We start from the raw sequence: 27,515 nt of genomic DNA, 5'->3' as shown, positions 1-27,515 counted from the left end.
ACAGGGGAGGCAGGCAGTGCTCCACAAATGTGGAGGAGAGCTGATATGCAGCGCAGCACCTCAGCATCCTCATCTGCCAGGCCTCTCCCTGCAGCTCAGGTTAGGGCAAATCAATGCGTCTGAGAGCCTGAACGATACTGACTGAAGCGCCCACAGCTGCCCGGCATGATTTACACTACCTTTATAAAAGCCTGCAGCGTGAATAAAGCATGAAACTTAATGCCTAGCCATCTTCTCCCCACCACCGAGCCCAGCTGCTTTAAGTTATTATTTTTATTCCAGTCGCAGCCTGGTGGTAAGCCCGGAGAGGAAAGGGACCCCCTCCTCCTGCCTGTGCTCCAAGAGCCAGGACTTTCATCTCCAAGCAGGCTTTGAGAAAAGAAAGCCTGAGACCCAGAGGCAAAGCCATGGAGCCCGCAAGCTGAGCCCCAGCTCACAGCACTTGCTGCTCGGGTGAAGGACGCTCGCCCAGTAGCACAAAAGTAGCAAAAGCCTATTTACCCCTTCTGCTTTTCTCTGCGAGAGGGAAGGAGCATCCATCGCTCGCCCGGCTTCGGGCAGCTGCAGCGGCGAATGCAAACCCGAAGGGAAGCACTGGGAGAAGGGTGTGTGAAAGCGGCCCCGTGGCCAGGAGCCCTCCCCTACACACCATACGGGACAAACCTGCCTTGAAAAGCTTTAGGTCTCCCCCCCAGGCTGATGGCAAAGACGCCTTGATGACAACGAAGGAACAATTCCAGTTTCCATCCCCTCCCCTATGACCTCCCTGTAGGGAACTGGGAGGTGGCAGGAAGCTGAAGATGAAACACTAGCAGCAGCTCACCCCACAGAGACAGCGGAGGCATTCAAAAGAGTGTGACACATCCAAATGCTGCCCAAAAGTCACCTGAAAATACATCTTAACCAGCAGCCTGGAAGCATGGAGACCAGCTTTCAGCACCCAGGCCAGAATATCATGACGGGAAGATGTGAATGGTTTTCCTCTCTCACCACTCAGCCCTACTTTTGATACCAGATAAAATATTCCCTTTCAAATTCCTTACTGCAAAGGCAAAGCAGCACTGACTGAAAAAAGTGGCAGTCAGGCAAAACTAAAAGCACCTCCGCAAGGACAAGCCCTTCAAGGAATTTACTTTCTCTAGGATCCTCCCGCACACCGAAAGCCCTTTTCAACACTAGATAAGAAGGGGCCCCACCAGAAAAGCTGGCAAAATATCCACAAGGCAAAACATCAAGGTATTTCACTGCCCGGGGAGGGGGGGGGGGGAGGGAAGATAGGAAAATGACAATTTGAACGTCATTAAGAGCATTCTGATAAACCACAAAGAATGAGCTAAATCCACTAATTGTCTGACCTCTCTGGGCAGCTCCTTTGGAGCTCCGAGGGTGGATCCCACTGCAGCTGCGGAGGCTCCTACAAGCTCATCAAGCCTCTTCTCTGCTCACCGGGCTGGCTCCCCACGCAGTGCCCAGCCAGTCCTGAGAGCCTTTTCTCTTTTTCAGGGCACTAAAACACCAGCAACTGCCCCTCTGACATAGCGTTTCCCAGTGGGGAACTTTGAGCAAGAAGTTTCTCAAGAGCTGGTAAGCCAAAGGAACAAGTGCCCAGAAGTAGGAGGATCATCTCCAGCAGCACCCTGATTTGCCCCTTTCAGTGGAAAAGTCACACAAACACTAAAAGCCAGTGGAATAAAAACAAACCAACCAACCCAACCCAGAGACACTATGCTATACTTACAGTTCACCTGGGAAAGAAGAAAAACAAACATACAAGACCAGTGTTAATACTGTGGCTTGAAGGATTCCTGCTAGCGATGGGGTCAGCAGAAGAATCCTTTCTAACCCAACGACCTGGAAGTACTCACTTGTATCTCCAAGAGACAGCGTAGTCTCTCGCAGCCCACGCGCCTCGTGCCCACCCTGGGCCAGGCCATCTCAGACCCAGAGCTGGCTGCTGGACGATGTGAAGCACGGACACCTTCGATAGAGACAGACCCGGCTCATATGGGCTCAGAAAATTAACGCTGCAGTATCCATCCCTCATTATTAAAAAAGTCTTTTTCCACACTGCAATGCTACCTCTAAAATCCAATCATGTAGCAATCTCACCAGCTGCTCCGCTGATAACAGCACACTTCACATGTTTGTTCCAGTCATCTGCTTTTCCCAAAGATGCTCTCAGCTCGACTATCAGCTTTGGGGACTTCAGAGAGTTCCTGCAGCCACCACATCAATGAAGCATGCATGTCCTACTGACCTTCAGCCAGACCTACCTGCAAGCCATTAATCACTTCCGAAATCCCCATCCATTACCAAGTTCCACAACAGGAACAGTGAGAATATGAGATGTGCAAGGAGTTTTGCTGGCAGGTTTCTTAAAAAAAAAAATAAAATGCTTCTGGCTTGAAGCTGAAGCCATATAGAGGCTTGTCAGAAAATAAAAGTTTTTAAAAAAGACAAAGAGACACGAATGTATATTTTATAGTCGGCCTTTAATTTTTTGTCTGTGATTACTGCAATAAAGTGCACCTAATTTCACATGAAATGAGAAAACATGGCTCTTAATACAGCCAACATAATATCAAAAGATAAACCTCAGTGCAAAATGCTTGTCTGAAGACAACCAAAGCAGTTAAGACATTTACTGTGCAAACAGCCTTTTCCAATGCATGTGACTTCTGGCTGGGGGCCAGTAAATGAGTCTGCAAAACACGACAGCAGCGGGTTTGCTATTTCATTTCCAGGAGTCCTGAAGCAGAGCTCAGCTCAGCTGTCCCTTGTAAAGACGCTGCAGAGATGCTTCGGGATCATCTCTCTAAGGATGCTGATGAGCTCCAACTCAACCCGCGTCTAGACTTAAGCAACTGGGGAACTACTACTCGGCTACAAAACGGATGGATGAAAACTCCAGACAAAGCAGGAGGGGGAAGAGAGGAGGAAAATGCCAGAATGTATACACAGGCATTAAGCATGAAAACACAGGACTGGCTGAACTAAGAATTACTTTGAGACCTTCTCCATTTATAGCAAGCTAATCAGCTGCAAACCGAAGAACTACAACGTGTGCGGTAAGACCAAAATAGAACGCACAGCCTTTTGTTTGTGAAACGGAGCTGAGGCATGCCCATTTTGTGTAGGGACATTTCATTAGAAAAGCATGTCTGGTTTTATTTTTTCATTGTTCTATTAAATAAAAGTAAATATCAAAGTGGTTATTTCATCTGGAAAAAAAAAAGTCAGCAGTTTCAATGTGCTTTGAACTGCAGTACAAAAGCTGTTCATCTAAACCCCTCCTCTTCTCCAAAATATACAGGACAGCAACTTCAACTTTACATGGTAAGAAAATATATACACGTTACATACAGTAAACATATTCTGCAATTTTTTTAAACTTTATACAACATTAGTGAGAAAAAAATATAAACATTAATAAAATTACATACAATATATTCAACATAGTAAGCAACTGCTAACAGAGGGAAGGTTGATAGATATCAGAGACAGGCAGAGCAAAGGATGGCATTGCCATACCTATATAACACCACGCAGGTTTTCTTAGCCTAAAGCAGTTCTATTGTCAAAGATACCCTTTGAGGTAGATTCTTCCAATTCTTAAATAACATGTTGAGATTAACAAAGAGGGATTTTCTCCCCCCCCCACCCCCCCACCCCAAATGCCACAAGCATAACTTGTTTGAACAAAGATAAGCTGATTATCCTGTGAAGGGCACAGAGACACGGCAATCTTAGGCTAACTGTCTAAATTGAAATGAAAGACAAAACATTTAATATGAATTTGCAAATAAAACACCTTCCCTATAAGACACGTGTCCATTGTATAGCAGTTCCTTTATATGTAATATACATACTTACATTTGAAGGTTTTGGGATTTGTTTTTTTCTTTTTAAGCCTTATTTTATATTCTTATCTTAGAAAGTTATAGGGAATTTATCATACAAGACAAGACAGGGTAATCTACAAAAATTAAAAGGAAACAGTATTATAAAACGCACATGTTGATATTACTAAAAATCTCACTTGTTAGGGGAGCCCCAGCTGGTGTTTCTACCCAATACCTTAATTTTCTCTTCGTACATACACACATCCTACGGACAAAGCACAGTGTTAAGATTTAAATGATGGCGTTTGCACAGAGAGCACAAAAGGAGATCACATCTTCGATTATTTTACAAACAGCTCTTGGAGTTCTGTGCACATACTGCATGTGTGGCAAGACTTCACACAAAGGAATTCAGACCTCATAGGGCCTTCACAGTTTTTACATACATGGCCAGATGCTCATCTCCTTGAATCTCCATTGAGCTGATACTTCACGAACAGTATTTTCTCCATTTAGAGCAAGTGCTGAAGCCAGAGAACAGACATGCTCGTTTCTTGAAGAAACATATAACTTGGTCTTATAAAATCACTTCCTGTGCAGTCACATTTGTTGCATAAATGAATTAATGCCTGAAGATGAGGAATTTAAGTGAAAATGAATGCGTCACTGTAATAACAAATTATATTCTGTTATTTGATAAAACACAATGACAGAGCAAAGAAGCATCCACTTAATCTGTCTGGGCACAGCCACTCTTTAAGCTCTGTTTCCACCCTCAGTGAACACAAGAGCAGTCACTTATTCACGTGCAACTGCTGTATTTTGTATTTTTTTTAGAGACACTGGAGGGTCATACCAATTCTGCTTTGCAGATTAACATGTGCAAGCAATTCTGTTATTCAGCCCAGTTCCGAACCACTTCCTCACCTGCTCACGTCAGGAGAGGTCTAACACTGTTTCTGAACTCACAATCCATGTCACAGGGCACTACTTTCCCAGCCATCCTGAAACAATGCTTGCAGGTGTGTGCTGGCAAGAAAACGAATTCATATGGTTTTCAAGTATGTCTTCTGATTAACAATGGAAATGAGAAAACTTCCCTCAGCTTTCAATATAATAAAACATTTCTACCCAATTCAGACAGGGCTATAGAAATTGCTGGGTTTCAGCTCACCCACTTCAATTTTTCAGGAGTAATGTATTTGGAGTAAAAGCAACGTTAGTCAAAGTAGATCCTTATGTTTCTAGTATTTGCCTGACTCAAACTCAAGTTCTAACTCAGGTGACTGATTTCCTCTGCTCCGACCAAGGCAAAGCTCCATTCATTCTACATCTTCCTTTATTTCTGAGTTTTTACTGTTATTTTGCCTGAACTAGGCAAGATTTCACAAATCTGGCTCCCAGAAGTCATGCAGTTTTCCCTAAAGAATAAAAACAAAATAGTAAACAAGTCAGAAAACCAAAGATGAGAGTAGGCAAACGCTTAGCTTAAGATCACCACAATGTGTTGCAAGTCCCTAGAATCTTATTCTGAAAGACTTGCCAGTTTCCCCGTATGTGGGAATCAACTCCAAATATCTCTGAAAAAAACAACTCTGAAAGAGCTACATCATTATCAACTTTCATAAATTGCTAAGCAGCTTCTGCAGCTACGTGTTACTGTCTAATTCCCTTCCCCCTCTGTAACAAGAAATGTCACGCCCACTACAAATTATGTCTTTTTTGCACATTGCTGGGAGCAATTAATAGTCTTTACAGACAAATGGTTGATTACACAATTTTTAACTGAAATCAATACTAAGTGTATATGTCTAATTTAAATTTAGGTAAGTGATACACTACGTTACTGGAAAGCTAAGCTTTTCCAAGACAGGTAGCTTTATATTCCAAGACAGGACTCAAACAGTTGGCCTGATCACGTTACAAAAGGAACCTTACAGCTCTAGACTGGAGAGAACAGCTCTGAACTCCAATATCAATAGAAATTACCCACCTATTCCACCAAGGCCAGCTAGATATCATGAAGGCAAATATTAATGAAAGACTAATCACGACATTATTTACAACTGCATACTTTTACAGAGCATGAAAGGCTTCTCCTAATCATTGCCTAACATTCCACACATTCAAAGGGGGAGGAGTTATCAAGAGCCGTTAAACATACACGGATAGTCTTGGACTCAAGTAGTCTTGGAAGTCACACTGTGCCAGACCACACAGGAAGTGCATCACTGCATTCCTGTCCTTTTCGAAGCATCTGCTAATAACTATAATCAGAGACAGGCCCTGTGACTAGACTCTGTACTTTCAGTGTATTACACAAGCCATTTATGAAAGCAGCACTTTAAAGGACAAAGATGAAATCTTGCTTTTATTGAAGCCAGCAAAGTAAGAATTTTAATTAAAATCTATTCTAACACATCTAAGGGTATTCCACAGCCAGGCCATTTATGAAGAAAAATCTCTTTACAAGAACATGCTATTTTCAAATGCTAAAAAATGAGTTAAATGCACCCTGCAATATGAAAAGAGAGAAAAAGATTTCATTACAGTACCTGAGTAGGCCGAGTGGTTTGTATCATATCTTGCCATTTGCCATATATCCTAGCAACTAAATCTTTTACCTGCAAATTCAGATTGATTACTTTAGCCATTTATGTTTAAAAAGCCCCTGCCTCCCACACCCCAAACCCACAAAACCCCAGATAACCCAATGTTTACTGCAAGGGAACAATTTTACAGCTGGCACAAAGTACTACCATCTCAACTCCAACCAGACCCCTGTAATTTGGGACTCTGAATTCAAAGTCACGTACTCCACATGAACACATTACAGGCACGACTCCCCATATTAAGTGTTTGGAATCGGCATGCAAGCCTCTCGCCCCCAAACACTCGCCTCATCCTTGGGGTGAGTTTGGTTTGTTACACAAGTCTGATTGTACCTGGAAAAGGTACCCGCAACTGCGGTCACAAGAGCCAACAATGCAGCACTGTCTGCTTCTTAAATTAACTCCTTACACACAAAATTGTGGTTTTTCAAAAGCAATCACAAGGAAGTGTTGAAGCCAAGCCATTCAGAATTGAGATTTGCTTTATCTGCTGTGTTAAAACCCAGCACAGTGGCATCCTCTGGAAGTTATGTACTACTACATAAATAAAGCAGTGGAGAAAAACAGAGTAAGATTTTCCCCTCTCAGTGCAAGGACAATAGAAACAAAAGTGAAAGCAACTCGAGATTCAAAATTCTAAGGCCAGATTCATTAACTTGTTAAAAGGATCCACACTTTACTAATCTAGCTGAATAAAATGAAAAATCTTCTTGAGAGGCAAGGATGCACACAGGTGCAAATCTTTGATTTAATCCTGAAGAAGCCAAGGCTTTTCAAAGTTGAGGTCAGTCACTTTATCACTGATCTGATTTGGCTATGATTGCATGCAGAGCATGAAAGTCACAAAATTAGGACTATCGGTAGTAGCCCTACACCACAAAGCAAATGAAAGGCAATTATCCAAGCTTGATGCGACATCACATACACTGTTGGCCTAAATCCACAACATTTTTAACTAGCTCATTAATTTGAAAATAAAACAGAGACACATGCAAGATAGGCCAATTTTTCAGTCCTTTGTATCCTGCCCTGCAAGTAGCCTCTTCTCTTAAGGTAGGAGGCAACTATCAGTGACTGCCAGAAAAAGAAACAGAGCAACTCTGTGGGTCTAAAAGTTGAGATGCCAGGCTAAAAGGAAGACAAGCTCACATTTTACAGTTGCTAAGAGTCCTGTTGTTAGCAAAAAGAGTACTTTCCAGTACATTAAAATGGGTATATATTTGTGTACGTGCAAAGACACAATGCAGACAGAGAAACCAGAAAAAAACCCAAGCAAAGTCATGAAGAACTCTTATAATTTCAGGGCTGGGATGAGGGAACAATACACATCCATAACACTGAAAAAACACTACAAAACAAATAACCCCACACGCCTTACGTGTCTTACCTTAGTTCGATAAAACAGCCTTGCATCTTCCCTAATATCACATTTTATGTGCTTATCTAAGGCACCACAAAGCTTCAGTAAATGTTGCTAAAAAAACACAAAAGTGTAAAGCTATTTAAATCCTCCATGTCAAAACTAAAAGCTTTCTTCAAATATTATTTCAATTTAAAAATTATATGCTTCAGTTTGAATTTTTCTCAGAAATATGCAGTAAGGAGGGGCGTGGGGAAGAAAGAAAATCAGATCACAAGATCCTCTATCAGTTGCTGGTATGCACCCAGTAAACCAGGTCTAAGAGCTTTAAAAAATAGTTTCAAAGTATAGCAGACCTATACATCACAAATTTTGAAGTTCCTACTAGGTAATTTGTAAATCCCTTCTATCCCCAAAGTAGCAAGTGCAGCGCCATTCAGATCTTTTATCAGCAAAAAAAAATAATTCTGAAATTACAATAGATAAAAATAACCTTTTCAGTAATGATAATTCAGGTAATTTTCTTTTGCAGGAATTGGCTGAGCAGGTAAAACATATCCAAGGTTTATGCACTCATCTTTTATTTCTAAATTTCTGATTACCCTAATAAAGCAGTTTTGCAACTTCATAATCTCTTGATAATGGGTCCCAAGATCGTCCGCATTCTGTGAATTTCTTCATAAAATTCCTGTTTTCAATCCCTCACTGAACAGCTCTGCAGAACCGGTGAGACATGCTGAAATTCTACTTAGAAACATTTGCTGGTGTCTCAAGACCATGACAGTTTACCCCATCTAACTGGAAGAGGGCCAGAAATGAAATAGTCATTTTGATTTTATACAAAGTCTAGCCTGCACAATATTCAGTCACACCACTCTTGCCACTTGATGGCTAACAGGCCATTAGAAATAGAGAAATTAAAAAAAAATATAAAAAAGATCAAGTTCTCCACAAATCTTCAGAAAGGCAACTGTAAAAAACAAATCTCAAAAGATACGTAACAAAATAATTATTTTCTTTGCCAAATATGATTTTGTTTCAGATTACACTTGGAAAATATCTTTTTGCATTGAGCAGGAAACTGAGACACTTAAGCCCCGAAATGTCACCAAACATTATTCTTTGCCTCTCTCAAACAGTTCATATGACAGATTTCTTAACAGCCAAGAGTGATTTCACGGGGCAGAAGGTGTACGCAAACACCTTGCAGCAAGCAACTCACAGGAAACGATCACAGAAATCCAAATAGGATTACTGAAAGGCTGAGCAGAAGGCATTACTTAACAGATGTTCACATCACATGGCACAAGGGAACTATCGCTACAGAGAAGAGACAGAGTCCTAGCTCTCAATTGCTGCATGGCTGCAGTCCAGCACAGAAAACCATGAAGTGTTTGAACATATTTTACTAGATATTTTCAAAGTGTTTTTCTTCTAATCTGACAAATTTCAACTCTACTTCAAAAGTTCATAGGATCATTGGACTACTCAGAATTTCTGTGTCGGGTTCATCTCCAGTTACTGTCTGAGAAAGATTAACAAAATCAGCCTTATGTTTGAAGGTGGCTCCATTTGCAGAAATGCAGAAGAGGTTTCTTTCTCTGCAGTATGTGCAGAGAAAGCTCACCTGCATTTACTTTGCCCCAGAACAGAAGTTTCCTCCAGTGCTATTATCCACTGGTGATCTTCTATCACATGATAGTTCTTACTAAAACAGACCAAAAGTGCATGATAAGTACTCCTTTAAAATCTAAAAATCTAGCCACTCAGGTTACTTACCCTTTGATTAGAATTTACAACGTCGAAGAAACTAGCTTCACTGACTAGATGAAGGAGGGTGTAGATTAGGTAGTATGCCTGGAGAGAAGTCAACAGAGCTTTAGCAGTCAAAGCACAATCATAACTCTTCACATTTTGATACAGCACTATCTCTGTTTTCTGTAATGATTCCTCCAACAGCCAGATCAATGGACAAGTATGTCTATGCATTTGCCCAAATAACTAATTTGAAACAGTACATTCATATATTAGAAACATTTTAAAACAGTATTACACCGTTTTAAGTTACCTAAGTAAAACTTACTGTACAAAACTTTCTGTAGTTTTAATTACTGAAAATTAAATTCAGCAGTTGGCTTTATTTTCCACCATCTACATCTAGATCAAAATACTTGCTAAGGATTCCATGACAGACTCAAATAACCAAACCATTATTCAAATTTTGGATGGATGGAAATACTGAATCTTTCTAATACTTGTTTATAAGAAAAGATTCATAAATCTGTTTCTGAAGCCTGCAGGTGAAGATCTGTCTCAGCATCAAACAGTTTTCACTGATTACATCAGAAGGGAGGGAAGATGGTCCTCTGAATACAGAAGACAGGACTCAAGATATCCATGTGACTTAGCCATGCAGAAAATCTATTTCCCTGTTTGTAAAACAGCCTAATACAGCTTCCTCCATCACATGCTACTTCCTTTCCTTCCTCCATGAGTATAAATCAAAAATCGAACACAAATAATATTTTAATTATACAGATGAACAGCAACAAAATAGTGTATGTACACTTCCACGTACAAAACTGTCCTCAGTTAACAGAAATCAAAAGAAACATTCTCAAAATTGTAGAAGATGCATAAAGCGACGAATGCAAAAAAGCACTATCAGCTATATACCTCCTGTTCTAGGGCTGTATGAAGGTGGTCTCCATCAGCATTCTGCTGCCCCAGTCCTTCCCTCATCTTCTTTAGTAGATTGGAAGGTTTCATGACCACCAGAAACTGGTACAGAAGAGACATCTACAAATATTAACAAATTGGACTGGTTTACTGGCAACAGAAAATTGGAAACCAAGTGCCACTACAATATTATTTGCCCACTAAGACAAGAATATAAAAGGAATTTTTAATTAAAATGGAAGTTTTTCTGGTTTGGGTAATTTTTGATTATTCACAAACTAAAGTGTTTGTACATTGCCTCAATAAATGCTCAACCCTACGGAAACAGAGTAACTACATGAACACAAAAGGAAGACTGAAAGAAACATAGACCTCTTTCCAACGTTCAAAATGAATGTTTTGGCATATAAACAATACTGCACTTACAAGGTGCAGCACATACAGGTTACCCACATGTGGAAATATACTACTAATACTAATCTAAACTAAAAATTACTAATTGGTCATTTTGCAAGGTTCTTGAAAATAGGCTTACAGTATTAAAACATAAAACACAAACAATAATATGCATGTTTTCTAAACTTTCAAAATATAGACACACAACACATATATGCAGTACCTGCTTGTCACTGTCATCAGGTATTTCTATATGCTTTTTATTAAGAAGCTTTGAAATTATCACTAGGCTAAGACGTCTTCTTACTTCCCTGAAAAACAATTAAAAAAAAAAATCTTTCCCAGAGAATTTCTTAAATCCACAGTTTCTACAAAGTATATGAGGCTATGCATAGCTTCCCTAGACATAAACTTGCCTACAACTATTAAACTGAATTTTCTGAGTACAGGTCCTATTAAACTAGTAAAGAGGCTAATAAAATATAAGTACTCTTATTACATGGTAGCTTTTCTTCTGCACAAGTAAACACTGCTAAATGCTTGCCTCCAAGCCTGAAACTGAGAACCCAATTCATTCTCCTCAAATACATTATAATTTATTAATTTCAAAGACACAGAACTCCTAACAGATTTGATGCTTAAAAGCGCACATGAATCACCCAAAGAAAATTTAATTTTGGTCATTCAGATAAGAATTAGAATAGGTGATGGATGTCAGAATCTGTAGTTGTTGTCTTTCTTTACTACAGGGTAGCAGGAAGTCCACAGCCCAGAAAACTACACAAAATATAAAATAATCCTTTTTCACAGCAGAGATGATTAAGAAGCTATATATGTACACAAAATGAGAATTGCACATTTATCTGTAACATATGAGAAAACCCCAATTTATTTTTTTAAAGCACCATGTAAGACCTATTGCATTTATCAGACTTTGAGCTTATACAAGTAAATCGACTGTTAATGACAGAAATAAATTAGCTATTAATGATACTACGTATTTCTCGTATTATGGTGTCATTACCGTCCACGTATTATCCAGCCAGGCACCAGCTGAACCAGCCAGAGGAGATTATGGTGATGACTGGAGAGTTCACTCACTGCCAGGCAGAGTTCAGGCATCTTTAAAACAACAACAACAAAAAACATTGGTACCGAAGAACAGATACGGTGGGGATTTGTTTTATTAGCAAAGGAGTACACATCTACTCCCTAGAAACATACACAGCATAAACGAATTGATCTAGTAAGAGATGTGTGCAGAAAGATAATTCTGCATTGCACCTGTATTTAAGTATGCTAAATACTATTTCACAGTAGGGTAGTTGAGATCAGATTGCTTTTCACGACATTATATCAAATTAGTGCAATCATTTCTTCATTCTTTCAGAGAGCCATTTTAAACATACAGCTATTTTAGTAAATGTAAGATTAAGTGCAATACAACAGTCCTCTTGCAGAAAAAGACAGGTAAGCATAATGTCATGCAACAAAATCCCTCTCAGTATACCCACCCACCTCCTAAATCTCAGAACAAATCCAAAGCTCCCAATTTGTTCATATTACATGTTCAAGCAGTATTTTTCTGATACGTCAAGAAAAAATGAAGACTTCAAAAGAGAAATTTCTTGAATGTTGAGTTGCAGTTTCATAAATCTAGTATAAGAAAATTATTTATGAAGTTACCTTTGTATCCCAGTCTTTTACACTTATCAGAAGCTTTATGAAAAGGCACTGAAAATCTATCAAAGGAATTTGTTTTAACTGTTTCTCCAAGCTTATTTTAAATAGCAATAGAAGGAGCAGCAATATTTCTTGATCAGTATATCCACCTTGAATTACTGTTGAACAGAAACCTAGAAACTTTAAAAGAAATAAAAAGCATTAAAATCTGAAATTGGTTTAGCTTATTTTAAAGTATGATGAGAACTTAAGTTTTCTACCCTCACATTAATATACACCTCAAATCATAGATTGTCGTTGGCAACACTTGTGCACTGACATCTCATCTCCCAGTAACTGCACTCTGTTTTTTTTAATACCTGCTGGAGGCTTATCTTTTGAACAATGGCAATACTCCCCGGACATTACAGGAGTAGGAAGGATCTTTTTCCACTGCACAGATAATCCTCATCTAACTAAATGAAAGACTGACAGACCTTCTAAATACACAATACTGAAAACATAAATCAAGAGATTTTTTTCCCCACCCAAGTACTATCACATGGGTTACTTACAATATGGGATGTGTGTGAAAATAAGAACACAAATTAATCAAGAGATGTGTATTCTGCCTCCATTGGAGATGCTCTGAGTGCTTCCTCTTGAACTAAGTGATTTTATAGTTAAAGATCTCTAAAGAGACGATGTTAGAAGGATTCAAATACTTTGACAAGGAACTCTGAAATCAGTTATAAAGTCAGTATTTTCACCATACCACCTTTAATCACAGAGAACTAGTCTGTGAAGCGTGACCAGCACTCATTCAGCCTATGGTATCACAGGACGCAGCACATGGATCTAACAGCTAACTTCCACAAAGAGCCAGCCACAGCTCCACCTGCCCTCCTTGAGCTCCCACCTCATTCACTGCGTGCCGCACAGGGACTGATTGCGTACCTCCAAGAGCTGCACTAACACACTGGGGCAGTGCAAAACATAGCACCCAACATCAACTCCCCTTCCCATCTCCCCTGGGACACAGAAATGAGTATTTCTTCTACGCAAGGGAGCAAAGACCTTTGATAAAGTGCCACAAGCTGGAAAAGGGAGGCAGCAGAACTGTGCAGTTGTGAGTGAAGCCAATAGAAGTCATGGAGAAAGGAAACTTTACAGTTTGCAACAAGCCTGCAATAATATCTGCTGAATGTGAAGCTGAAACTCCAGGATAGCATCTAGTCACAAAACGCGCCCAGGACTAGATTGAGACACCAAAGTTTTTGCTAACAAAAACCCCCAAAGCAACAAAACCCCACCACCACACACACCCCAAAAAAACCCCCTCCCACACTAACTGGAGTCTTCTCACCTTAACCACATTAATTAAATTGTTTTCTGGTAGACTGGAGAAGGCTGGACTGGCAGAAGTTAGGTCTCCTCTTGGCTGTTGTTTACTCACTGTTTCTTGCATCTGACTTCTAATGAGAGACACACTAATCTGAGCAATAAATCAACAATTTAAAAGCCCACAAAGGCTTATTTGCATCAAACTGAAGATAAAAAAACAACCCTGCATGTTTCCAAATGCCTTCAAATCAAAACAATCTTCAGTTACAGAGCACACATATCTATCTAAACTTATAACTAATTACTTACAATTCTGCCCAGCTATTTAGGCAACAATTCTTGTAACTTTCATTAGGAAGGTGCAGGACAAAGGACAATGCTCTGGTTTGCTGAATCCTTACCTGGCAGGCATTGTGTAAAGTTCTGGCTTATTTACTCTATTAAGACCTGAGCTGAGAATTTAAAGAAGGGTATGGCTTGATGGGAGGAGAAATAAAAGAGAATCTTCTGATTCTACATTCTAAGCACAAGGCTTGCTTTCACAGGATCTAAGTAATAAATATCAAAAGGAAAACACTTACAAAATATCACATTCGTTAAAGTTGGGCTGAAGATGCTGCAATGGAAAGAGAGATCTAAACGCAACACCCATATTGACAAAAACAGCTGACACATCAGCTAGTGAAGGAATCCATGGTTTAGACTGTTCATCACTGATGGAAGCTACAAGTAAAAGACATGGAATGGATTAGTTTTAAATTTAGTTCTTAGCATTAGTTCCTTTTAAGGGAAACAAATAAGCTCAGCAGCCTGCATCAATTCTACCAGCTCTCACCTCGGAAGAGTTGGAACATTGAACAATACGCTTATTTTTCAGAACCACAAGGGGGGAAAAAAATAGTCTAACAGTAGTCTAATGCTAGAGAAACATCTGCCTATGTAACAGGTGAATTACTTTAAAGTTCCACCCATTTTCCCTCACAGCTCTCTTCCATCACGAACAGCAGAATAAGCAAGGAGGCAATATTTACTTTTAAGGAATACCTAAGTTACTGTTCTGCGTAGACACAGGTAAGAGGGTGTTATCACAGTGGGACTGAAAGTGGAGCTACGTAAGATTTGAAAACAGGCAAGGCTTCTAGAACAGAAGTGCTAAAGAGATGGAGTTCACTTATTTGATAGAAACAAGAAACAATGCTCATTGCAAAAAGGGCTGATTTGCATGACAACTTTATCTGAAAGTCTGCAAACTGTACAGAGGACTCTCTATAGGACACTAAATTAACAAAGTAACATCAAACTAGCTGCAGTGTTTTCCAAACAATGACAGAAGTCACTAGAATTCTGAATGGGGTCAATTTTGTGTCTTAGAGTTAAGTCTGTAAAAGAAAAACAAATATAATGGAAGATAACACTCAAGACACTGCAGGTTCAGATCTCAGTGTTCAATTCAGTAAAAAAAACCAACAACAAAATAGATGCATCCTTAGTTAAGCACTGCAACAGAATATCTCAGAAAGGTTTAAAGGCTCCAAAGTTGGCAATTTTAAAGTGGTTAGGCAACTTTCCAGGAGCAACGGTAGCCTATTTGATCCTGCTCTGAGGTCAGATCTGCTGGGATGTCTCCCAGCCTTAATTCTTTCAAGGCTCATTGATCAGCTTGAACTGTTCATTCAGAATCAAGCTTAATGCCAGGAAAGCACAAAATAAAGAAGGCTGTGTTCCTTCTCCTACCAGCTCACAGTCTTATTTCAAACAAGATTCAAAATATAAGGTGCAATTTGGACAGACCTGAGCAAGTACTTCAAGAGAACTGAATTACTTTAACTATGTTAACTGGCAGGCTTAAATGAATTAGTGACTTTTGATGGATCTGAATAAAGTGAAGACATGGAGAACATACAAAAGAACTTGTACTGAAGAAATATTTGAAAGTACAGATGAAGGCAGGCAAAACACGCAAGACATGAATGGCAACGTGGGCTGAAGCAGATCCTTGAAAGTGTTTTTGTGGAGGTGTATGATTCTTTTCACTTTTGCCATTTATCTGGAAAGTAAACTATGTAGTGCTACATACTGGGTATGACTACATGAAAACCATCTTGTAGTCCTTAAGGTATGAAATTAATGTCTGCATTTTCTAAAGCAAAGATGAAAAGGAGAGTAAACTTTTGAGCAGACTGGGCTCCTCTTCAGGTCAATTCTATTTGTGAAATAACAGAAGTCAGTTTAAAGGCTCTGTACCAGACACACTGCTTTGCCAGTACGTGCCAGGACCAGATTCTGTGGTACATCTTGCATAAACTCAGTGAAGACCAGCTCTTAGCATTTGTGCATTCCATAAATAAGAGAACCTAAATTCACACCAGAATCACAGAACAGAGCCAGTGCTTTTTACTTCCTCCCCAACACCTTCCTATACTTAATAGGAGGGAAATGCCTTCACTCAGGTGCTCAGCTTTCAATCCTTCAGATACTCACCATTTTTTAGTGTTATCTCCATCAATCTGTCTAAAATCTGAGTGGAAACACAATAGTCAGGATGAACAGACATCATCTGTGGAGAGAAAAAGAAGGTACATGTCAAACACCAAGTTGCATGATGTCATCAGTTTTCTTTTAATTAAAAAAATAAACCAACTCTTTGATAAAATAAGAAACAGTAACAGAAAAAAACCCACAATCCAAAGATATACCTAGAACAGAATATTGTGAATATAGATTATTTCAAGCAGTGCAGACATTTGAAGTGAGTCCAGAGGAGGGCCACAAAGATGATCAGAGGGCTGGAGCACCTCTCCTATGAAGACAGGCCGAGAGACTTGGGGTTGTTCAGCCTGCAGAAGAGAAGGCTCCAGGGAGACCTTAGAGCACCTTCCAGTCCCTAAAGGAGCCTACAGGAAAGCTGGAGAGGGACTGTTTACAAGGGCATGGAGTGATAGGACAAGGGGTAATGGCCTTAAGCTGAAGGAAAGGAAATTTAGATTAGACAGAAGGAAGAGATTCTTCACTGTGAGGGTGGTGAGGCACTGGAACAGGTTGCCCAGAGAAGCTGTGGATGCCCCCTCCCTGGAAGTGTTCAAGGCCAGGCTGGATGGGGCTTTGGGCAACGTGGTCTAGCGGAGGGTGTCCCTGTCCATGGCAGGGGGGGTGGAACTAGACGGTCTTTGAGGTCCCTTCCAACCCAAACCATTCTATGATTTATGATACATGCATAAATGGTACTTTTGCATACTGCAGTATGTTTGGGGGTTTTTTTGTTGTTGTTTTAAGGGTGGAAGGAAATAAGATTAACATTTGCTTGTGATTTAGCCCACGCTATTATATCCTGAAATCTCTTCTCACCTAGCATGTATTGAGCTCTTTTCAAATGCAGTAACATGTATGGAGATGGACAGGGACATGCAGCTTTGCAGTCACTCAGAAAGTGTGGAGAAAAAGCTATCCCTAGTGTTTTACCTCTAGTGACAATCTAAGTATTTCAGACTGGAGAACAAATCAGAACACAGAGAGAAAGATTTTTTTTTTTTTTAAATTTAGAAGTTGTTAACCTAATGCAACAGATTCAGAAACTTGTTCTGATTATTCCTGGTACAGCTGGATTCCAGGAAGAATATTATACCTGCACAGAGTATAACTGCATGAATAGTACCCGTCTGTACATGAATAGTAGAGTCTTACCTGGAAAAGCCACTTTAGAATTGGTATGGGACACAAGACACAACTGTAAGCAGAACTTAGAAAACCATTAACAGCTAAAGAAAGCTGCTGCGTTACACCAGAGCTGTAAGACAAAGATGGGGGTGGGGAAAGAGAAGAAAAATCCATTAGTGGTTGAATCAGCACTTTCACAAAAGCATAAGAACTTCCCCACTACTAAGATCATCATCAATAGCAAACAAAGATCTGAACGTCCAGAACAGGTGTTATTCTTATGCTCTTACCTATATGAAATACTATAGTAATTAAACCTTATTTGTTATTTAGAACAACTATCTCTTTCTCCAGAATGCTGTACTATATAATTTGGAAACATTTGTGTTATCAGAGAATTATAGCTTCAAACAAACATTGATTTACACTATTGTACTATGAATCATTATGCCTGTCTACACAGACAGGCTGCTACGCTCAATGAGATCAGTAAGATTTTTTTTTACTGTCCAGTGACCTTTACCAGCATTTCTAGAAGAAAAGAGCTTGAGATTTTTAAAATAATCTTTTAAATAAAGAGTCTGGAGGCAAACTAAAGCAATTAAAATCAAACAGTCCAATCCTATTGTGCAAATTTGTGAGATGCAAAAAGTAGCTGTTGGAAGAAGAGAAAATATGTAATTTTTATTACAGAATTATTCTAGCTTTAGTCTTCTTTAGAAAATCAGTATGTCAGAAGCAGCTGAATTAATGATATCCAGTTTCACACATACCCTTCTTTAGTCTCCTCTATTCTCAGTATCTACTAAAACAGGTAGCTCTGTTGAGAGATCTGTGTCCTAACTTCTCCATACACCCTCTAGCTGTCTGACTGAGCAAGTGGCTAGGAAGACATCCATATGCCAACTGGATGGCCAGGATATACCAGCTGTGCCAACTGGGCAGAATGCATAAGCAATTAAATCATAATTGCCTTCTGCAAGGGATGATTTCTTTAATTCTCATTCCTGCAGTCACTGATTTACAAGATACTTTTGAAGTTTATATTGTTGTGATCTTCAAACCATTTATTAATAAAGAAGCCTGAAGCCAAAGGAGTATATCACAAACATCACTTCCTCAAGAGACAAGGAGAAGCCACCCTCCTCTTCACACCCACAGCAGCACATACATAGGTATACAAAATCACTTAAGATGAAATGAATTCTCTCAGTTTCACTGATGCAAGTTTGGAATAAAACACCAACTGAAATAACCAGAATTTTTAAGGATTTGCACTTGTGGTATTAGGCAATATATGTCCAACTATTTGTAGCCTGACGGCCTCAAAAATGGAATACAAATCCCTATGAGTTACAGAACAGTTGTTTATATACAAACAGACACACTGCTAGCTCAGTGACTGAATCTAGCAGATGTCAGAAATTGTGATTTTCTGCAATCCTCATTAAGTGGAGCCCTAAGTCCCAGGCCCATTCAAGACGAAAACATGTAAAAGTCTTTCAGCAGACATAATGCAACATTAGTAGGTCACAAATCAGTTCACCACAAAGACCCTCTTCTGGGATAGTTAAGCTTTTGTTCATTGTAACATTTCACTTCTGCATTTATCTTCCACAAACCGGTCAGATTATCAATGATAGCCCAACACAGTAGAAATAGGGAAGAGGCCAGAACACCTATTTTTTATCTTATGTCTCATTTAAGAATTTTTTTTTCAAGAATTCTAGAGAAGGAAATAAGGAGGCTTCAAGTAACAATTCACTGTTCTGTAAAGCTAACCTGGAAAGTAGAATTCCAGGGAAAGGGAGTCAGTCTTGCCTACTTAGTAAGACAGAGCTCTTTTGCATGCAAAGATACTATTTTTATTTTAAAAACTGCAACACTGAAGAAAATTGTACAAGTAAGCACAGAGTGAAGAGGATATTCTTACCCAAGAAGTAGCTTTTCTATAGGATTTTGAGGGATGAAGTGAAAATTCCTGAAGTCAAGGTTATGCTGATTGAAGACTTTCCCAGAGGCTGATAAATCAAATATATCTTCACCAGGGTGGTAGTCAGGTATGGCATGAGCTATCACTGAAAATCTCTTTATAAATGCCCTGTAAAATTTAAAATTGCTTTTATGAATTTAAACATTGAGAGGCTATTTGCTGGTTGAGACAGTTATTTTCAGATGATGAACACATCAGCCTCACATGAAAGTTGAATTGTTAAAATACACTAATGTCCAAGAAAATCCACCCAGCCCTGAAAGACGATAAAAATGGTTCACATTACACAAATTAACAACTGATGGAAAGAGAGATTAGAAAAAAGGCTAGAAAAGTGAAGAACTAGATTTAATGGCTTTTGGAGTTGGAAGGACCTGTGCTCTTCTGAGAGATCTTCATCTCCACTGGCATTCTCCTCATCTTCTCCATCTGAAGAATCAGTTTCCCTTCCTTGTATGTCTTCCTGTAACCGCTTTTCTAGTTCATCTACCCTGAAAGAACAGTAGCAGCAGAACACATCACTGTTTAGTATTTACTATGGAAGACAACAAAATTCAAGCTCTGAATGTGAACCCAGGAGTCAGTAGCCAATTACGCATGGCAAAAGCATGTGAGACATTGCCAGCGCAAAAAGCAAACAAACATCTCTTTATTCCAAGATACAAAGGGGATGTAGCCCAAAGCCTAATGAATTTCCAACAGCACGTTCAATCACTAGTTTGTCAGAGACAAATACACTCAGATTTTTTTGTAATTGCACAAAACTTTCAATCTTCTGCATAGATATATTTTTTAAAAACTTCCTACTTGTATTTTATTTATGAAATAGTATTAGTTATAGGAGCATTCACTAATCCATAGTCAGTCAACCCATAGTGTCAGCTTCTTTAATAAAAACAGTCAATCACGCATATATACCCACCACCACCACTTGCCATTAGTACATATACCACATTACACTTTCTACCCAAAAGATCTCTTGCAAGAACACTCATTAGTTCTGTTCACTGAACTGTGCAACTACTCAGATACCAATAGTCTACACAACTTTGGAAACCAAAACTGAGCTACAAATGCCTTTGAAGAAACTAGTACAGTTAGCCTACATAAATACTTCTATTTCATGCCTGACTAGTAGCTGCTAGCTGGCTCAGTGACCTACAACGAAGGCATCAGTAAATTTAGTCCAGCTCTTGAGGGGTAGACAGATGTATCGCAAATCACTCATCATTGCTTGGAAGAAGCCTGTCATTCAGCTTTCACAGTTAAGCTGCACTTGTAGGTCCCATCAGATGTATCTTGGTGGCATCAGCAGGCAAAACTTAGCTTACTGCTACCCAAACTCCATCAGTTTTGGGGAGACAGAGTAAGTCTAAGCTTCTGTAAATCCATCCCAAATTTTTCAAAGCATCTTTAAGAAACAAACCTTTTAGATTCTTCTTTCTCCTTCAAGAGATGTTCTAAGCTGTTCACATATGACACCTGGCTAACAACAGGAGGCTTAGAAAGCTGTAAATGAAATAGTAAGAAATTTTTAAAAATACCACAAGCTATCAATTCATTATTAGATAATAAACATAATCAAAATAGAAACCTCTTCCAATTTTAATGATATTTTACCTAAAAACTCAAAGGAGACTGAAAAACAGTTAGTTTAGGTTTCTCAGTCCCTTGACATTTTTATATAAAGGTCAAATCTCTCTCAGTGATTAATTTAGAAATAACTGTGCTTCACAATGGATTTGAACAGCAAAGCAAGTCTCTGCTTCCCTCCCTGACCTCCATCTAACTTTCACAAAGAGCATTAGTATCAGAAGCTTTTTACCTCACAGCTTTATTATTATCATCCACTGGGAATCCCCATTCTCATGCATGAGACAAGAAACTCCAAAAATGATTCAGTACCTCTTTGTTACTTTCAGGAGTCCCTAGAGGGCAAAGCACCAGTGTTTGCTAAATTACCTCCAAAATCATCAAACAAAGCTTCCAATCAAAATCCTAATACAAACACAAATTAAGAAGCTAATAAATAGAATTAAAAACCAAAACAATGCACAAATAAAGTCTTAACTGCTAGCAAAATTAGTTTGTTTTTCAGTTGCCAGTGTTTTATTCAGCTGGTAGCAGACAACACAGATTTGAAGTCTTTGTGGCCATGGTTCAGTTCTTAGGACAAACAGTGCCCTTCTGAGACCACCACCTTAAATTGCAAGCCTCTTGCTAGTGACAAAGCTTGTTCTATGAGCTCCTTCATTTTAGGAGAACACAATTCACTGAGAGCATACCCTTTCATTGGGGATTTTCTGTTACCCAAAGGTAACAGAAGTTAGTTTAAGAAGTTAGCATTCACCTGCTAATAAAAAAGCCAGTTAATACAGCATTAATTTTTGGTACTCAGAGATACCTTTTGAATGTAACAAGCAGCATGTCTTTGTGTGGGAAATCTTGTGGGAAAGCTGAAGACCTCTTGCCTTATATCTGATAACTATGCCTAAAACAACTTTTGAACTGAGGAAGCAAGACTGTATTCCAATGTGCACATATATCCCTTCTTACCAAACAAGGGAAGAATGCTAGTATATGCAAAAACCATGGTCATGGAAATTTTGGGACAGTTTTGTTTTGTCTTACATTAATTATGCAGAAACAAGGTAGGCCAAGTGTTGTGGTCACATACATGTTTCACAAGCATTTGATCTAGGCTGCATCTGTATATCAATCTTAACCAGTAATTACATAGACGTGTTTGGTTAAGACTGTGGAATACGTATGGAACCACAGAAGTCTGATCTATAAAATGCTTGCATAATGAATCGTAAGGACAGGTAAAATAGTTATGGCTGTTCAACAGCTGCCTACAGAGAGAGAATCTGTCAACAAATAAACTGTTTCAGACATTTAAAAACAGGAGGGGAGGAGTAGGAGAGTATTTATACAGGTATTCTGCTGTTTGTTTTCTACTGTAGAAAACAGCGGTGGGGTGGCCCCAGCCAGCAGCTAAGCACCACGCAGCTTGTTCATTTCCCTGCCCAGTGGTGCAGGGAAGTGAATAAGAGCACCAAAAGTGAGGAAAACTCACGGGTCGAGATAAAGACAGTTTAAGAAGTGAAGGTTGAGAAGGAAAAGAAAAAGTGATGCAAAGGCAATCACTCAGCACCTCCCACAAGCTGAAGGATGCCCAGCTAGACCAACTACCCCTGCTTGTTTTTTATTGCTTAGCATGACAGTATGTGGCCTGAAATATATCCCCTTGGTCATCTGGGGTCAGCTGCCCAGGCTGTCTTGCCTCCCAGCTTCTTGTCCACTCCAGCCTACTCGCTGCAGGGGCAGAGCAGGAAGAAGAGAAAGCCTTGATGCTGTGCACGCATGCTCGCAATAGCCAGAAGACTGCTCTCTTATCAACGCTGTGTCTGAAACACACAGCACCATACAGCTGTTATGAAGAAAATTAACTCCATCCCAGCTAGTCTCAGTACAAAATATTTTTACTTCAATGCAGTCATTTCCAACCTTTACCAGCTTTGTCAGGAATGCCACACTAAGTCCTACTGCAGGAATTTCCTAATTAACCCATTATTTTACAATAAAACTTCAAAATCACTACATATTTGACAAGCTGTTATTGAACAAGTAGGCTTTTAAAAACATAGATCAATTTATCACTATAATATCATGTAAACCGGGATTCAAACACTTCTTCATCCATCCCTTATGAGAAAGGGATCCCTTTTTGAAATCCTTTCTAAAATACTTTCAATTTCCATTAAATTCAACCTCAAAGGAAACATCACGCTTACAGATCAAGAAGTCATACACAGATTTCTGACCATCACAGACTGTGACAAAGATATATGACTGGAGTCTAGCACAGATCTCTTAACATCTAGATCAATTTCCTCTAGTTAACTTCAACTCATAAAAATCTTACTTGATCAGGAAAATTAAAACATTAGACCCCACACATCATCTAAATGTAACCTCCTGCCTCTCTTTAAGGGGAAAAATCAAGAAGAGAACTCCTAAAACCACCAAAAGGCATGCAGCTAAAAAAAAAATAAATATAAAAATCATATAAAAAACCCACAACATAAAAAAGCTGATGCAACACTTTTTTTTTTATAGCCACTTACACGAAGCTTCAGTAATGGAGTCACGGTGTCCTCAGAAAAACTGTCAAGACCAGATTTCTCCAGGGTTCCTGCCTGTGGCTTGGGACTTGAGGAGAGAATTTCTTGCAGTGGCATGAATACTTCTTCATCATTGTCGTCATCATCTAGATTGCATTCCAAACTCTCGTCTTCACTGTCAAAGCTGCTTTTTAATTTTCCATTCAACTTGGACTTGTCTGTATAGGCGCTTTCAACTTTTAACTCTCCTGAGAGTTGTGAAGATGTATGGCCACTGTCCATGCACCCTTCTTTAAAAGACAATGAACAGGGAACACTTTCACCACTGTCTTCTGAGAGTGCAAGTTTCCCAGAACCTTCCACTGAACAAGAATCAGGAGCATTTTCTGAAGTCTTCTCTTTTATTTTTGAAAAACTGTTGCTGGATTGAATACTGTAAACTTTGTGTGCACATCTTTCTGCTCTTTTCCCATCTTCCTCTTTCTTAGCATCCAACACCTGAGATAAGTCAGCCTTCTGGAGATGAGACCTCACACCTTTTGTTTGTGTTAAGTGGTGGAGAGAAGGCAACGCAGTACTTTTTTCCTGAGAAAAAGGACGGGACTTTTCCAAGAAAATGCAGGAGTTAGCCACCTGCAATTGATTCTCTTTGGTATCCACAACAGAAACATGGTTATTTTTACCAGGACTGTGTACAGAACACGAAGATGACAAACCTACAGAGGAGCAATTATTTTTCTCATTTTCATCACTTGAGTTGAGGTATTCCTCTGCAAGAGTAGAATCATGTCCAGGTAGAGCAGCAGCCTCCATTAGTTGCACAACATCACCACAAGTAGACTTTAAAAGGATATTTTTTACAAAGTCAGACCTCCTATTTTTGCATTTTGCAGATGATCTACTAAAAGCAGCGTCATTCAAACTTGATAGTTCAGATTGATTTGAACTGTCTGCATCCACGCTCACAGCAGCGCGCTTTCTTTTCCTAGGAAAGTCTGTTTGTTTGGATCGCCCAGACGATATCTTAGATCTAAGGTAGCATGAAGGGACAGACTGGCTCTTCCTCATACCAGCAGCCATCTCAGATGACGTTCTCAGTACATTTGGACAAGATGCCTCATGTTTTGAAACCGGCTTTGGTTGAGATGCATTATCTATGAATGTTTAAGAAAAAAGTAAACCATTGCTGTCATGTTTAAAAAAAATAATCAAAACAGCTTACCCTTTAAAACTAACTTCTGTTTTTAAGTCAACTATGACTGAAATTTTTATCAGAAACTACAGTACTTCCATTCTGCTTGAACACAGTGGTTCACAATTAAGATTTAGCTAATACTGTACTGTTACGTTATTATTGTAACTAACTTGGAAATGAAATTAAATCCTTTTATTTTAAAGCAGATCAGTAGCCACCATAGAAGACTCTTCCTATACACTAGGGTCAATCAGTCTTTGGAAACAGACAACAGCCCAGTTGAAGTATGGGACTGGAAGAAAGTTTCTGTAATTACATATATGGTTATAAATAATGAACAGTATGAAAAGTATTTTGGAAATACTGCAATATGCCCATTCTTCCCACATGCTGAAGCAACAGGATCTCCAAATTTCAGTTTAACAGAAGAATCAAAAGACTAAATTGCCATATATTAGAAATAAACTTGACCATACTGCATTGGTTTTTTTGAGAGAGGAAAAAACCCCACATAACTTCAAGAAAAAAAACTCCACCACATTAAAAAGAGACACTAAGTGATGAACTTGATCACTTAATTAATTCCATATTATCAGCACTGCTTCTACCTGAGGCAGTCTCCCTTGAACCGGAATGTGGTATTTTTCTTAAAGGACATCCATTTCCCTAAAAATAAAGATGTAGAAGATAAAAAAAGTTAATCACATACTTTTTAAAACTAGGATGTTGACATCTTGAACCAAGTGTTGAATCCAGCACAGGCTTAGTTCTACACACCCTCAGAAATACCATAATATACTTCATTTCAAGATAAACTTAAAACACAGCTGCAAAGATCTCAACAAAAGGACTCTCCACAACCCAAATTTTATGCCTTTTCTTCAGATTGGCCTCTGGTTCTAAATTTCTCCACTTTTAGGGCCATTAGCCACTTGTGTACCTGGGCTATATGGCAACATAGCCCAGCTGGCTTTCCTCAAACAAGTCATTAGGAACTTCAATAACAAAATAACAGAAAGCTCAGAGAAGCACAGACAGAGGGCTAGGTGCTAAGGAGAAAAGGAAACACAAGCTAAACAATCTTTTTTGTTCCATTCATAGCACACTATGGAGGCACACATAATGACCTTCCTTGCAAGCAACCAGCAACCTTTTAAAGGCTTTTCTTGGCTGTTAAAAAAGTGAACATAATTCAACCTGTAATGACATACTACATACTTAATAGGATCACTTCGACCTCTGTGTAAATACTGTGGCTTAAGTGCATAAATCTGAACTGCTATTAACTGCAACTTCTAACTAGCAGAAATTGGTCAGGCTATTCCCTACACTACACTGTTAAGAAAACACAAGGTTATATGACATTTAAGATGAAGATATTTTCTCTACAAAATACAATTTAAAGTTACAATTTCCATTGCATTTTCATGCTTGCATCTAACCCAGAATATCTGCCCTGCTTTTAAACCGGGATTTCTCATTTATTGTAAAATAGTTAAGAATCAGCTTAGTCAAGCATGATCTAAAATTTACAAAGGAATAGCAGAAGAGCATAAACTTTTGTTACATCTGAAAAAGGCAGCACCAAGAATCTCATCCTACATTGAAAAAGGAAAAAAAAAAACAAAACCAAAAAATACATGCACTGATCGCCACCTTTAACAACCCTTCTAAACACACCTGATGTGATACACTTGTTCCTGAGAATGGCTTTACAGGATGTGGCTTAGATGGTTTCATTCTGTGTTTCTTCTGCTTCCTTTCTCTGCAGAGAGCTTCCAGTGACAACCTGAATTCAGAGTCAGTTGGAGCGCAGGGCAATTTCATGGGAAGACCTGGCTTTTGGCACAGAGATGCGTTATTCGCAGTGCCATTATTTCTAGCACAGGCTTTTAGAGTATCAGCTTCTGATGATGAAATCAGTTTGTCAGAGTCTGAACTAGCGTCTTCTAGATCCATATAGTCAGTTTCCTGTTCCCAACTATTTCCACAAGACAATGGTGCTCTTGTTACACCCAGACATTTCTCATTTCTTCCCTGTTCTGACTTGACAGTTTTATCCTTTTTGGCCAAGAAACAGTTGCGAGACCCTGCAGTAACACGGAGTTTTGGAATCACAACTTTTGGGTACAATGAACCCAGTGCTTTGCATGCTCTGCCATTCTCTAAGAAGTTTACACTATCCTTTTTCTCCTTAATTCCTCTCCGAAAGGCATCCATCACAGGACTTGTGTTTGGTGTTTGGTCTGGCATCTTTTTTCTTCTGACCTTCTTTGGAGAAGATATTTTCTTTTCAAAATGTTCAGCACGTAAAACTGACAGTCCATTTCCTGCATCTTTTACATTTCCTCTGTCTGGTGAGCCCAACACAGTTCTGTCTTTATGGCCAAGGTCTAAGAGAGAAAAGAAAAGACAAATTATTCACAGTCTCAACTTAGGGAAAAAAAATTATCTTATTGGACTGTATGACTTGATATTTTATCTCTCTTACATGCAATCTAAAACTAATTTACTTAATCATTTAGTTTTGCTAGTGCCATGCGATTTCTTTCATATAAAAGAACTGCACGATCTATGTCACAGCTGCAGTTGTTATAAACAATCTAGCTTAAGCATAAGACAATAACTTAAAATAATAATTACATCACTAT

At 39.0% G+C, this 27,515-nt stretch overlaps 1 protein-coding gene across 3 annotated transcripts in view; it reads right to left on the bottom strand.

Annotated features, from left to right (window-relative positions):
- Positions 1-2,473: 2,473 nt before the first annotated feature.
- SLF2 (SMC5/6 complex localization factor 2) overlaps positions 2,474-27,515 on the bottom strand; it is a 32,753-nt gene continuing 7,711 nt past the window's right edge. For all 3 annotated transcript variants that reach the window (XM_075758039.1, XM_075758038.1, XM_075758040.1), the window contains exons 3-20: positions 26,545-27,257; positions 25,473-25,530; positions 23,673-24,823; positions 20,969-21,051; positions 19,917-20,033; positions 19,483-19,650; positions 17,577-17,679; positions 16,377-16,452; positions 14,477-14,618; positions 13,918-14,026; positions 12,576-12,752; positions 11,914-12,011; positions 11,113-11,200; positions 10,491-10,613; positions 9,594-9,671; positions 7,842-7,928; positions 6,398-6,466; positions 2,474-5,263 (exon numbers count right to left, since the gene is read on the bottom strand). In XM_075758039.1, coding sequence (XP_075614154.1) covers positions 5,228-5,263; positions 6,398-6,466; positions 7,842-7,928; positions 9,594-9,671; positions 10,491-10,613; positions 11,113-11,200; positions 11,914-12,011; positions 12,576-12,752; positions 13,918-14,026; positions 14,477-14,618; positions 16,377-16,452; positions 17,577-17,679; positions 19,483-19,650; positions 19,917-20,033; positions 20,969-21,051; positions 23,673-24,823; positions 25,473-25,530; positions 26,545-27,257 — 3,476 coding nt within the window. In that variant the 3' untranslated portion in view covers positions 2,474-5,227. The remainder of the gene's footprint in view (positions 5,264-6,397; positions 6,467-7,841; positions 7,929-9,593; positions 9,672-10,490; positions 10,614-11,112; positions 11,201-11,913; positions 12,012-12,575; positions 12,753-13,917; positions 14,027-14,476; positions 14,619-16,376; positions 16,453-17,576; positions 17,680-19,482; positions 19,651-19,916; positions 20,034-20,968; positions 21,052-23,672; positions 24,824-25,472; positions 25,531-26,544; positions 27,258-27,515) is intronic.

Source organism: Balearica regulorum, chromosome 7, assembly GCF_011004875.1.
Source record: "Balearica regulorum gibbericeps isolate bBalReg1 chromosome 7, bBalReg1.pri, whole genome shotgun sequence".
Classification (NCBI taxonomy): domain Eukaryota; kingdom Metazoa; phylum Chordata; class Aves; order Gruiformes; family Gruidae; genus Balearica; species Balearica regulorum.
The sequence above is the reverse complement of the archived record's forward strand: the minus strand, read 5'-3'. Positions and strand labels throughout refer to the sequence as shown.